This window comes from Austrofundulus limnaeus, unplaced genomic scaffold (genome assembly GCF_001266775.1).
Source record: "Austrofundulus limnaeus strain Quisiro unplaced genomic scaffold, Austrofundulus_limnaeus-1.0 Scaffold464, whole genome shotgun sequence".
NCBI lineage: Eukaryota > Metazoa > Chordata > Actinopteri > Cyprinodontiformes > Rivulidae > Austrofundulus > Austrofundulus limnaeus.
In genome coordinates this window covers 314,731-327,765 of record NW_013952866.1, presented here as the reverse complement: position 1 = coordinate 327,765, position 13,035 = coordinate 314,731, and the positions used below count along the sequence as shown (strand labels likewise).

At 38.8% G+C, this 13,035-nt stretch overlaps 1 protein-coding gene across 2 annotated transcripts in view; it reads right to left on the bottom strand.

Annotated features, from left to right (window-relative positions):
- Positions 1–4,547: 4,547 nt before the first annotated feature.
- Positions 4,548–13,035, bottom strand: part of LOC106529768 (receptor activity-modifying protein 3) — a 59,194-nt gene continuing 50,706 nt past the window's right edge. For both annotated transcript variants that reach the window (XM_014025271.1, XM_014025270.1), the window contains exon 4: positions 4,548–7,672. In XM_014025271.1, coding sequence (XP_013880725.1) covers positions 7,417–7,672 — 256 coding nt within the window. In that variant the 3' untranslated portion in view covers positions 4,548–7,416. The remainder of the gene's footprint in view (positions 7,673–13,035) is intronic.

Sequence of the window (13,035 nt, the reverse complement as noted above, 5' to 3'; positions counted from 1 at the left end):
GGGGAGGACCAGGGAGGATGATTCAACCACTAGATGTCGCTGAAAACAACAAATCCTACACACTGTGCCTTTAATTGTGAGGACGGTTCTGTGTGATATGAGCCTGAATAAGCTCCAATCAGCTGGTACAGGGTCAAAAGGTTACAGAAATGCAACTGATGTAGTGATTCCAAGTGTAAAAAAAAAAAAAACATTTATTAAGTTGCTATTTTTAGCAATGAGTACTTTGGGTAATACTAGAAATGACCATCACCCTTGATGAATGAGTTGCTTTGTGCGTTACGAGCATCTTATCCATCACAAAGGTCTGAATAGAAGCCTGGCACTCTCACACTTCCTGCTCCACTTTTGGTCAAAACCACTGGGTCAACCCACTTCCCTGTATTCTTCTGTCAACTCTGGGAAAAAGCTTTAATATCCTTCCTGTGACTAAGATGCTGGCTGACGGGGCTCTGTGAAAAGCCATCCTCGCAGCCGACGGCATCGCGTYGCATCTCCTTCACCACGGCGTGAACTCTCGTCCCGTCGGTTTGCGTCTCAGAACTCTGTTGTTTCGCTGCAAAGAAGAAACAAAAACTCGCTTCCTGCACAGTTTGTTGAGTTGATATCTGGCCGTTTTGTTTGTTTAGGTGGACTCTCTGAAGAGACGGTGATTGTTTTTGTGGTCAGGGAGGTCGTCGCTGCCAGCTTTGTGCCTCACAGTCCATCGGGTGGAAGATTTGACAGCTATGTCAACACCATTCAGCATCACCCGCAGTGACAGCAGCAGCTGCATTGTTTGACCCTTCCACTATTTATATGATGCAACAATAAGATTGGAAATCGCCTGTTTCTTCATCTCTGTATTGTTTCAAAGGTTTACACAGACAGATATCTAATCTGCATGTTAGAGGCTGAAATAATGATGTTTTCCTAAAAAAATGCCACTTATAAACTTTTAGAAACTTTCCCAGGGTTCTGATGCGCTTGGGTGGTTTGTTAAAATAAAGTCACAAGATAAAATAATAATGARTTTACATCTTCTCTTCGTGTTTGTGTGGATTTTCTCTGGGTACTCCGGTTTACCCCCCACAAAAAACGTACAATAGTTTGTCTTCAGACCGAGGCCTACCTTGCAAAAGAGATCTACAATCTCAATGGGACTTCCCTGGTAAAAACACAGTAAATAAATAAATAAAGATGTCTCCGATTAGTTGTAACATTAGACATTATTTTATAAAGATTTACTTCAACTATAAAAATGAAATCGTAAAAACACTGTAGGCTATTCAGCTTTTAGAAATTAAAAATATTATTGCCACAAAGTTGTTAGCAAATTATTTATGCCTCAAAGCATTATGGGTAGCCCTTTAGCCTTTGTGTTAATACGGCATTAGCTGCTGAGCTAATWTTATTGGCGTTACATTCTTTGCTAATGATATCAGTTCAGGAGCTAATGCCACATATATATCAGCAATATGTATATAAGTTTAGTTCCCAGGCTTATTAGGCCTTGAACAAATATTGTTAGCATTAACTCCTGAGCTATTAACATTAGCTTAGAAGTCAAGTCTCTCTCTCTATATATATATATATATAAAAGTGGCATTATCTCCTGAGCTAATAAGAGGTAGCTACTGGGCAAACATAATCATGTGCAATTAATCATCAAAAAAATAAATAATCGATTATTTTTTGTTACTTGACGATTAACATGATTAACGCCACCAGGCTTGGTGCTTCTCTCCGCTTCAAATATGACGAACAAAAAAAAAAGGTCTGTAATTTATTTATCTATCAATGTAGTTTAAAATTTGATGTACAGTATAGCCTGAAGTCTGGGATTTTGACACAATTTGGAATAAATTTTTACAAAGAGCAAATATTTCCCACTAAATTGGTCATTTGACTAGGACATAAGGGTGTCCAGGGACTCCAGGGGATTGATCGTCAAATTAATCGTTATCGGCTAAATACCACTATTAATTGTGATTTTTTTTGCCAATATTGCCCAACCCTAATATCAACCCCTTCAGACATTAATCTGTATAATGAGCCTCAAAAATTCTTTTTGTTCCCCAAAAATCCATACTACTCGCACCCAAACTTATTTCTAGTCTTATTTCTAGCGGCAGAACAGGTTAGAAGATGTTATTTGATGATATTCATTGTTTTTTTAAACATCCCACAGAATCAGACATGTTAAATAAATTTGAAACTGAGGATTTGAAAATATCCGTGAGATTGCTCCATCCGTCCGTACTGCAAAATGGTGAAAAAAATCCATGTAAATTATGGACAATCGGTAAAACTTGACATGTATTAAATATTATTAGCTTGCAAGTTAACGCCATATACATATATACTACATATATTTTATTAATGAGGTGTTAGCTCCTGAACTAATAAACATCACATTTGATTGTTTAATATAAAATATTTAAGTGGTGTTAGCCACTGAGCTAATATTAGCTTGGGTGCCAACACCACACCCAAAATTTAAATAATAAATGTGATACTAGCTCCCTAGCTACTATTGTTAGCTTTACCTCATGAGCTTTAGAAACTAGTACAAAATTTAAATTTATTTAGCTTTTTAGCTTCTACTCTGTTTTGTTCTCAACTGAGAACCATCATCATCATCTTCCCCAGAATATCAATGTGCTTACATGAAAAATTGTATAAACGCATAGAGTATTTTAAGTATTTATTTAGATGTTTTCACGTCCCAAACAGCATCTTTTAGTAAAACAGAGAAACGTGACAGTAATCTAAAATCCCTTTAAGAATTTTTGTTAACTAACTTGGTGAGAATCATTAAAAAATTAATCATAAAATAAAAAAAATAAGTCTAAAACACTGACACATAACAGCCTATATGCATTCCATGAAGGAATATTAGGCTTTTAATTTCAAAATGGTTTCAAAATGAAGGTGAAGCCTTTTTATTTAGTTTTCTGTCTGAGTAGTTCTGCAGGGCTAAATTTATACACTCAAACTCTAAAAGTTTCATCATCATCGTGTTTTAAATGTGGATTTGWCACAGAAGTAGTGAGGCCGTGTGTTGTTGGAAGAAATAAATTAATTTCATGCTCCTGCGATGAAGTGAAGTTTAAACAGATTAGAGAGATTCTGCAATCTCTCCTCCAACCCAGTGTGCATTAAAAAAATATCTTCAGAGATTATTCTTCAGCGATGTTTGCCAGAATTTCCTTGGAATGGTGATGAACAGGGATACACACGTTTACACGTCTGACACGATCTGTGAGATGAATTTTAAAAAGGGAAGGCAGACTGATTGTAATCGAGGACGGTTGGGATTCGAGGACGTTGTACTTGACTTTTAATGACACAAATCACACGAGATTGTTCTGAATAATAAGTAGATGGTCTGAATACTTGATATTTCTCTTTTATTGCTTCATAATAGCTTCACAATATTGTAAATAGTGTTAGTTTTCATTTTTTGTAAGGTACTGAGCAACATCAAACTGCAAGAACTGAATACAAGAGTGAGTCAAAAGTCTCAGGACATCCTTTTATTTCAGAAACAAAGAAGAAAATGAAATACTTGAATACGTCAGTAAGTTATGTGTGAGGTGTTGTAGTCGAGACCACCTAACCCAAGAACAAGTCAAGACTAAGACCACGGTGTCTCGAGACCAAGACAAAACCAAGACTTTTAGGGCCTGGACCAAGTCAAGACCAAGACCAGAAAAAAGCAAAACAAACCTAGTGTCAAAAGATAGAGTTATCTGTACACATGTAGCTAACTTAATATATAGAGCTAATATTGACAAAATCTTTGTGTGGGGCCACACAGCCGCTAACAAAAATACATAAACAGCAATGAGTCAGGTTTGGATTTGAATCAGTAGCCACAATTTAAATGCAATAAAAGCAAAAATGTTAACAAATAAATTGGACAATAATCTGGCTATTAAGTGATATTTCCACAGTTGTGGTCTTGACTGGTCTTGAAATAAAATTCAGAATCCTTATTGTCCGAGACAGAGACAAGACCGAGTACAAATGATGTTGAGTCCAAGATAAGACCAAGACCATCAAAAAATGGTCTTGAGACCTGTCTTACGACCAAGACCGTTCTCAAGTACTACAACACTAGTGGAGAAGGCCTATCTTTTAGGCTATATCCAGAATATGGCCGCCAACCAGCAAGACTGGATCAGTCAAATTTCTGTGCATCACCGGCAACCTTAGTTGTTGCAACTTTCTGTGTTGATAATGTTTGAACAAGAGATGTTGCAGATCTGATTGCAGCGATCCATTTCTGGTCTTCGTTAATACGCTGCATGACCACATTCCCACTGAAAATATTGGATTTTGATCCAATATGGCAGCTTTCAAGATGGCGGCCATGTTCTGGACAAAGCCTAAAAGATGGACCCCCTCACCCATTACCTACTGAGATATTCATATATGTAATTTCCCCTTGTTTCTGAAATGAAAAAGGTGTCCCAAAACTTTTGACTCACCCTGTTCTTTCTGAAGCCTCTGTATGTCTTTAAGTGTGCAAAGATTTTCAGAAACAACACAGACTTTGATTCTCAGCTTTACTTTTTTATTGAGACACATCTGCAGGAATTTAGATTTGTTCTGACCCAATATGCGGTAAAAAAAATGAAGCAGCTTCTGCTCCTTTGTTACATCTATTCTACATAAATAAAACAAAGCTTTGAACGCAGTGCACATCTTGTCTAGTTTAACCTCTGACTGAACATGTTGCATGTGAGAAACTCAACAGTAATGCGGCGTCATCGACGTGAAAATCCTTGTTAGCAATGAGGAAGTCCTGCGGCATTCCCAGCTTGAGTTTAATGTCGTTAAGTAACACTGGAGAGGCAACATGAATACAGTAGACAGCACAGACAGAGCATGACTATACAGTATGAGGTCTCAGTGTCATAATTTAACGTTTCTGCCATTCACTGAGAACCCATCTTTATGAGTAATTCTGTTATTTTACACTACAAAAGAGATGTATGGGGCTCAGGTATTAAACACTGGAAGTTCCAAGTTCCAAAATATACAAATCATAGCATTGCTTTGACTTTGGAAGATGTATTCCTTCCAGTGGTGAGTGTCCTTTCACGGAAACTAAACATCACATTCCCCGWAACTGTACAAAAGTTAAAATCTGGCTTCCGTCCAGGAGATCGTTCAGCACGACAAAAAAACATTTACCAGTGGCTTCCTCTGCGACTCTTATTTCCCACCAGTCAGGAGGTCGGTGGCTGACTTTGTGGATGCTTTGGTCTTGCGCTGATTCATTGCTCTGATGAGAATCTCAGAGGTCAGTAAGTCTGGGTCCAAGAGATTTCAAGGAATGCATTGCAGAASCATCCAACCGAGGCAAACAAACCCCCAACAATCCCTGGCAACTTTGATGGGAGGCTGCGYCATTTTAGAAAGTATCCGAGTTAGAAGCGCCAATGATGCTACTCCAAAAGCTACCGGTTGGCTTAGCATAAAGTCTGAACACAATGTGTTGGCTCTTCTCGACAATATATTACCACAACTGAGTTTGTTTTGTTCATTCCAAATAAATATTTTTCCAACTAMAATTCCAGAAAACTCCTTCTAACCCAATTCTATCATGTAAAGGGTTTGCAAATTTTAATTTCTATCCCAGCACTCATGACAAAAAGGTTCAACGCAGTGGCTGTAAATATTACAGTACAACATTACTGTTTAAAACTTTTGATTAAAGCCAACTGTTTTAGTTTAAATCTTTTGAAGTATGCAAGGGCTATGAACAAAAATCTCAACGTTATCGACGGCTCTTTGAACAATCTCGGTTTGGAAAAGTGGTTGAAGGCAAGTTCAGCGTAGATTGTTGCCGTCTTAACCCTCCTGYTACCCTTGGGTTAAAACGACCTACGAGGTCCATTTAAAAACTGAAGCCTTGTGAGTCATTTTAACCCAAAGGCAGTAAGGGGGCCATTCCAATGTTTCCTAGTACCTATGTTCACCAAATGCCCAGGTTATCCCTGGTACACCCATCCTATGTTCCCCCAGATCCCTGGCACAATGCCTGTAATTTAGATTTGTTAGTTATTTCTTTACTTTAAAAGACATTTGAAGTAGGGCCCAAGCATCTGCATGACTTTATTAACGTCGGAAGATAGGTACCAGGGAACATAAGTACTGGGAAACCTAGGTATCAGAGAGCATAGGTATGGAGGAACATAGACACAAGGAAATATATGTACCAAGGAACATGTATGTTGAGAGACAGAGCGGCCATACCACACTGAACACGCCAAATCTCATCTGATCTTGGAACCTAAGCAGGGTCTTGGATACTATTAGTACTTGGATGAGAGACCACCTGGGAATGCCAGGTGCTGTACCAATGAAGGAGTTGCGCCCACATTGGTCACATAGAAAATCTTTGACCATAAACATCAATAAAGGATGTCAAATTAGATCATAGGGAGCTTAGCTTTTGGGGAACATAGGTAATGGGGAATAAAGTACCATGGAAMATAGGTCTGGGCAGCAAGGGGGTTAAAACAACTTCAATCTAATGAATTTAATCATAGTCTGTGTAAATACTGTTTTATAACCCTTCACCATGGCATTGGTTTTGCATTAAATGGTTCTTTACATGAAATTTAATGGTTAGCAGCAAGCATACTACTTTCAGTGCAACCTATTGGGTACCGTTTAAAAATATGGGTATTTAACCAGGTAATTATCTTTTTTYAATGGAGGCTTGGGGCTAAAGGCATGTTTTTGGACTGTGGGAGAAAACCGGAGTCTCCGGAGAGACTCACGTGAACACAAGGAGAACATGCAAACTCCACTCAATCTGGGGCTTGAACCCTGGACCTTCTTGCTGTGAGGCAACAGTGCTAAMCACTAAATACACTAATGTAATAATGCAATTATTGACCTTTTTATGTAAACTATCAAGGAAGAACTTCATAACGTTTGCTGGTGTAAATGTGAAAATGAAGGCTTTGAAGAGGTTTAAAAAATAACGATTGTTTGAACTGTTAGGCTGTTTTTGATGGCAGTGTTCCCCTCTCAGATTAACTGTTTAGTCTCTCCAAACTGAGCTCCTTCAAAGAGCTCTCTCATTAATTGTTCATGTCCTTTTCACAGAACCACACTTCAAAAGATGTGAACTCTCTCTTTAGCTGCATGCAGACACAAGACTTGTATCATTGTTTCATGTTTTTCCTAAGATCTTTTATAAATTACCACATTAACAGTAAAAATATTCAATGTCGGTAAAACAATAAAATAACATTTACAATTCTTATCAAAACTGGTGCTGGGGGTTCAGTGTGCCACTCGGGATAATTCGACCAAAATAAAAAGTGCTCTGGACTTTGCTGTGGACTGTTAGGACTGAAAGAAGGGATCTGATCCTCGAGTCTGGTCTTTCTTTCTACCCGTTTTCATGTCCTAGGCCAGTAGATCGCTCCTCTTGCTGCACCAGACCACCAGCGCGATCATGGCCAAGGTGAGGAAAACGGGGATGAGGATGAGCACGGTGAGCGTGTCGTCCGGCGGGTCGAGCCACACCACCTGCTCCACGGTGCAGTTGGAGAAAAAGTGCTTGTGTACGCGGATCATGTAGCCCTCCACCAGCGGGTTGGGCCAGTAGCAGTTGACGACGAGGGACTTTTCCTCCGTGCAGGAGGTGAAGAGGTGGTACTCTCTGGGGAGAGACAGAAAGGAGAATCAGGGGGTTTAGCACAGAGTCSAGGGTTTGGTTCACTTACTGGCAACACAAGCGTTTAAACTCCACTGTTGTTTAGCGAGAATTAACCTGAGCCTTTGAGATTTGGTAGGTAATCTGTCATCGTGACCGGATACGTTCTGCTACTTACTCCCTTTTTCAGCTCACTTGGAGCTGCAGCTTTTCAGGCTCCGAGCTCCGCTTTGATGAATACATTCAGCGAGTCCTAATCCTCCTTTCTCCATCCTGAGTGCTTTATCCTGAAACGCCAGCTTTACTTTCTTGACATCCAGGAGCTTTTATTTTCTAAGCTGAAGGGTAAACTGAGTAACAGCCTTACGGCACAGGGTCAGAACACTGTAATATTAAAAGTCGGGCTCTCCTCAAACAGAAATGACATACAGTCTGGTCAGTGATGTCACCAGGACAGATTTTGGTGCATGGTAAGGTTTGTATAGTCACGGCCGTTCATGGAGATCAAGGGTGTCCAATCAAGGCCCTTTAGGAGCMCTATTCTGCATGTTTTACTTGTTTCCCTGCTCAAACGCACCTGATTCAGGGATTGAATTACCTCCTCRGGATCTGCAGAAGTCCATTTATTAAAATCAGGTGTGTTAGAGCACAGAAACCCCTGGTGTAGACACTAACCACACTGATTTAAAAGTTTGGACTGACACAAGGAGCTCAACAAAATAAAACTCAACCTTTATTAAACCAAAATAAAAGGATGACTTGACAACAGAAACTTATGCCTGGTTTGCACGGCAAGACAACTGTGCCGATTTTTGATCCAATTTAGCCAATTTTAATGCTCCAATTATCATGATGGCTCTAAAAAATAACCTGAGGAGATATTCCTAAGAATGATCTATTTGGCTCAGAAGGAAGTCAGGACTGTTTCGAGCTCAAATCGAGGATATTCAACATGTTGGATTGTCTTGGCCCGATATCCCAGCGTGGACAAACAAGCTCACAGCCTGGTGAATGAGACATGCAGCCAATCAGAATGGAAACACAGAGGGGAAACTAAAATGCATAAAACAAAAAAAAAAAAAACTAACAAACTATTATATCTATGATTTTTATCATCATGTGGGGAGTYTCAGGTCTTGAAAAATCAACAAATAATTTTAAAATCTTGCCATGTGAACCAGGCATTACATTAACTGCTGATAAGAGGAAAAAGGAGAACCGGACATGGCATAAAGCACAATAATGAACTGATGGGTGAGGTCAAACTGAAGCACTATAAGGTCTAGGGCTAATGAGAAGAGTGGCTGCAGCTGTGACAGAAGAAAACAGGGATCKGGTGTAGACAGGCGTGGCATCTATTTTCTTTACCTGCTTCTTCGTGCGTTAATTACACTGCGGGAAGCAACCCTGGACAGGTCTCCAGACCATCACAGGGACACGGAGACAAACGAGACATTCACCCTCTTGCTCACACCAAGGGAACATTTAGTTACCAACAAGTTTTTTTAATATAAATTCTCCTATAGCCATGATTTGTTTTGCTCCCAGAGGTCACTGCACAGTATTCCTGATTGAGCTGCATGCTTTGATGTATTCTTAGTATGTGTTTTTTTTTTAGCAAATATGCAGTAAAAAGTAGCACATCAAAAAACAAGGCATAAATGGAAGGCTAACAGTTGAATAGTTATATGCTGCATGTTTTAGGTTCAACAATCATATAAGAGCTGATCAGTCTACAATGTGATTTATGGCTCTGCTTTGTTCTGTTGAAAGTGACAGCAGTGAGAGCGCTTGGATGATTGAATAAAATGRCAGATGACAAATATACCAGAGCTGTAAAACAGAACAAAATGCAGCACCAAAGAATAAATCGAGTCGTTGACTTATAAAGTTATTTCCCAGCTGTATTGAGCAGAAATAACACCTTTTCATAGGTTTGTGCTGACTTTCACAGAAACATACCGACATCAGCCACAAGCTTAATACAGAATTTAGAAAAACTGTTGCTCTTTTTTTTCTTTGTTGTTGCCTTTTGAACATTGTATATATCAGGATAATTATTTCTGCAGAATAAATAATCATATTTTAAAGTTTAAATGTTATGATTTACTGCACTCTCTGGGTCYAACCGTGGCAGAGAAACAATGATTTGAATTTTTTATTTTGCCTTAAGGATGCAGATTTGCTTTAAAAAGATGCAGAACCAACTGATTTAAGAATTAATTTTTACCTGCTGTTACCATCTTTTTAAATACTTTTTGAGTGTTATGTGTGTCTGTTAGGAGATGTGTTTTTATGTCTGTAATACTGGGATCGATTTTGTTGTGTTTTCTGTACGGTACTTATTGTTGATGAATCAGTCATGATGTCAGGCTGAACTTTTTCATACAACAAATCCTGATGGAACTCAAACATTTTTCATTATTGTCAGATTACATTTTGCTTTTGTAAGGAAACTCATTTAACTGTAAGATATGTGCAGAGGGGGAGTTTACTAAACCGAGTCTGTTTGAAAGGATTCGATTGATTTTTGAAGGGTTTATTTACGATTCCAGAACAATTTCATGATGAGGAAAACTAGAAAGCCATAACTCTAAAAAAACACACTAACATCCATTTTAAAACCAATCAAACAGGAACAGCTGTACTGGGTTAAACCTCCACAAAGGAAAATGTTTATGTTCCAGCAGATAGGATAATGCAGTCTGGGAATACACCAGAATTAGGTTTCACAGCAATAGATGTTTCCAAAAGCAATTAAAGCCGAAGCGATTACGTCTGCGTTTCAATTCAGGTCTCCGTTATCTGCGAGGAAAGTGAGTTCACAGGCAGAATAAAGTCTGAATACAAATTAGGAATAAACAAACAAATAAGAGTTGGACAGGAAAAACAAACAAACAAACCTGGTAATGTGTCAAAACCTTTACTGTCAGAATGTAGACAAATCCCAACCTCAGATGTRAACTATATGTGTTCTTTGCTTGGTTGATTGTCTGGAATTCAAAGCAAGACTATTTGTAGGACAACACCTCTAACCGTGATAAGCTCATGGAAACAACACCACGTGGTGTGATCATCACGCAGATACTGCATCCTGATGCAGTCCCAGAGAGTCGTGCCAAAGCACAGCTAAAGCTAATCCACTTTAGCCAACACAAAGGAACATATAACTCAGCCAGTTTTAGAGAAATTGAGCTCAAGTTTGGTTTGTAACCACTCCCAACTAACGATGTTCGATACTGTCAGATTTCTTTCCGATACTGATTCCGAGTMATCTCAGGCTGGTATCGGTGATACTGATCCGATACTGATACTTTGTGCCAACACACATAATGTTTCTGGTAAATATAAAAAGTAGCGTTTTTCAAATAACTGCTTTATAAATAGTACAAGACAGAGTCACTTATTTGTTCATTTAAAAGTCTTTCTAACCCTATTATATTTGTTTAGCATAATTTAAAATTGTACTGATGCATCTCAGTAATCCAGGTAGAAAAAAAATCTAAAATAAGTAGGTCCTCTGGATGGTTCTTCTTTAGTGAAACGTTTCGTCTCTCCTCCAAGAGACTTCTTCAGTCTGATGAGTTTCAGGTGAACTCAGCCTTAAAAGCTCCGCCTCCACATGGTGGACAAACAGGTTAGTCACATGCAAAAAAAGGGCCATTGCTTAAYAATAGGCTTGATTAGCTCTATTGTTCATAGAGGGTCATGTGCCCCATCACCTGACTTATTGGTTTGGATGCTGTGGTTCTTTGGTGTCGTGTTATGTGTATGTAGTGAATGCAGGCGGGGCTCAAAGTCCCCATGTTTTTGTTTTTTCCCTAAAAAACAAAACAGTATCAAACAGATGCCGCTCAACCAACCATCTCCCCTCCTAAAACAGAAACACAAAGATAAAAAGTGTGAAATCAATATCGGATATTAATATCGGTTCAGTTTCACATATCGGACCGATACCGATATTCTAAAAAATTGCCAATATCGGCCGATACCGATATCAGTACCGATATATCGTAAATCTCTAGTACAAAACTTAGATCCGATGTGAAGCCACAGTCTGAGGACATTTTCTGTCTTAAACATTTGTGGACCTACGCCACRGGCTAATGCCTTTTAGATGGATAGACAGGAACAATGTAGGGATATATAGGGCTGCACGATACAGGAAAAATACTGACATTAAGAGTTTATCAAGCTGAAGCAGAGACAAGAAGTTGTGCACAGACAGATGGATAGATGGAATGGCACCATACCATAACCCTACCCCTACAACTCTCCTCCCATGATGTCACTGCTGAAATGTCTTTAAAACTAAACCTGTTTGACTCCATTTCTTGGATTTACTACATTTATTCCCCTCAAAACAAAACGAGCATTTGTTAGATAAATGATAAAGTTGTTATCTAAGAGGGTGTTCCTTTTATTTTGTCAAACCCATGTATCATTACAGCCATGAGAYATTACAACTATTAATCCAGTCTAACTAATAAAGAAAAGCCACATCGTGCGAACATGCGCACACAAACAACACAACTTCAGAGTTTTCCCACAGTAAACCAGAGATGACTGCTGGCTCCACAGATGCTCTGCAGATGTTATGTTTACCTCATGATTCAACAGCGAGGGCTGCACCTTCTCATGTTAGGGACCGTCTTAGAAGTGCGTAACTTACAGAGGAAGCACAAATGGCAACAGAAAACTCACAATCTGTTGGAAGTGGGATGAAACCCCACAGAGGTTTTCTGCAGCCTTTATGCAGATGYAAACACAGACCAGCACAGACAGACAAACAACAAGCTGCTGAGGGCCTAATTCAAAGGTTAATTGATGCAAAAATCATTCTGTGAAGTTCAACACGATAAAAGCTCCACTGTACCAATTTATCTCCCATTGAACTTGAACAAAAAGTGTGTTAGACTCCTTTCACGCTGGATTAAAACCATGAGAGGCTCTTTAGGACCTGTTAAAATGTGGACAAGTCGYGACAAATTAGAAAACTTTCCATCAGTGTTGAAGGCAATCATCAGGCTGACACACTCTACTGCAGAGGTTCTTAACCTTTTTAACCTTGGTGCCCAATTTACTGAACATAAAGTGGCCCGAGGCCCAGTCACACATTACCACTGGATCAAAATGATAATTATTCTAAATCTTGGTTTAATTTTTATTGTATTGACATCATAACTAAACTATCATAACTAACATAACTAAATTAAATACACTTAGAGTTTAAAAGTAAAACTCCTGTCAAATAATCACAGGACATRATGATGACAAACATTTTATATTGTAACCTGCCCATAACTATTATTTGAAYAAATACAAAGGTCACTCAACAGACCACTCAGGCTTATCAGCGCAAATATATA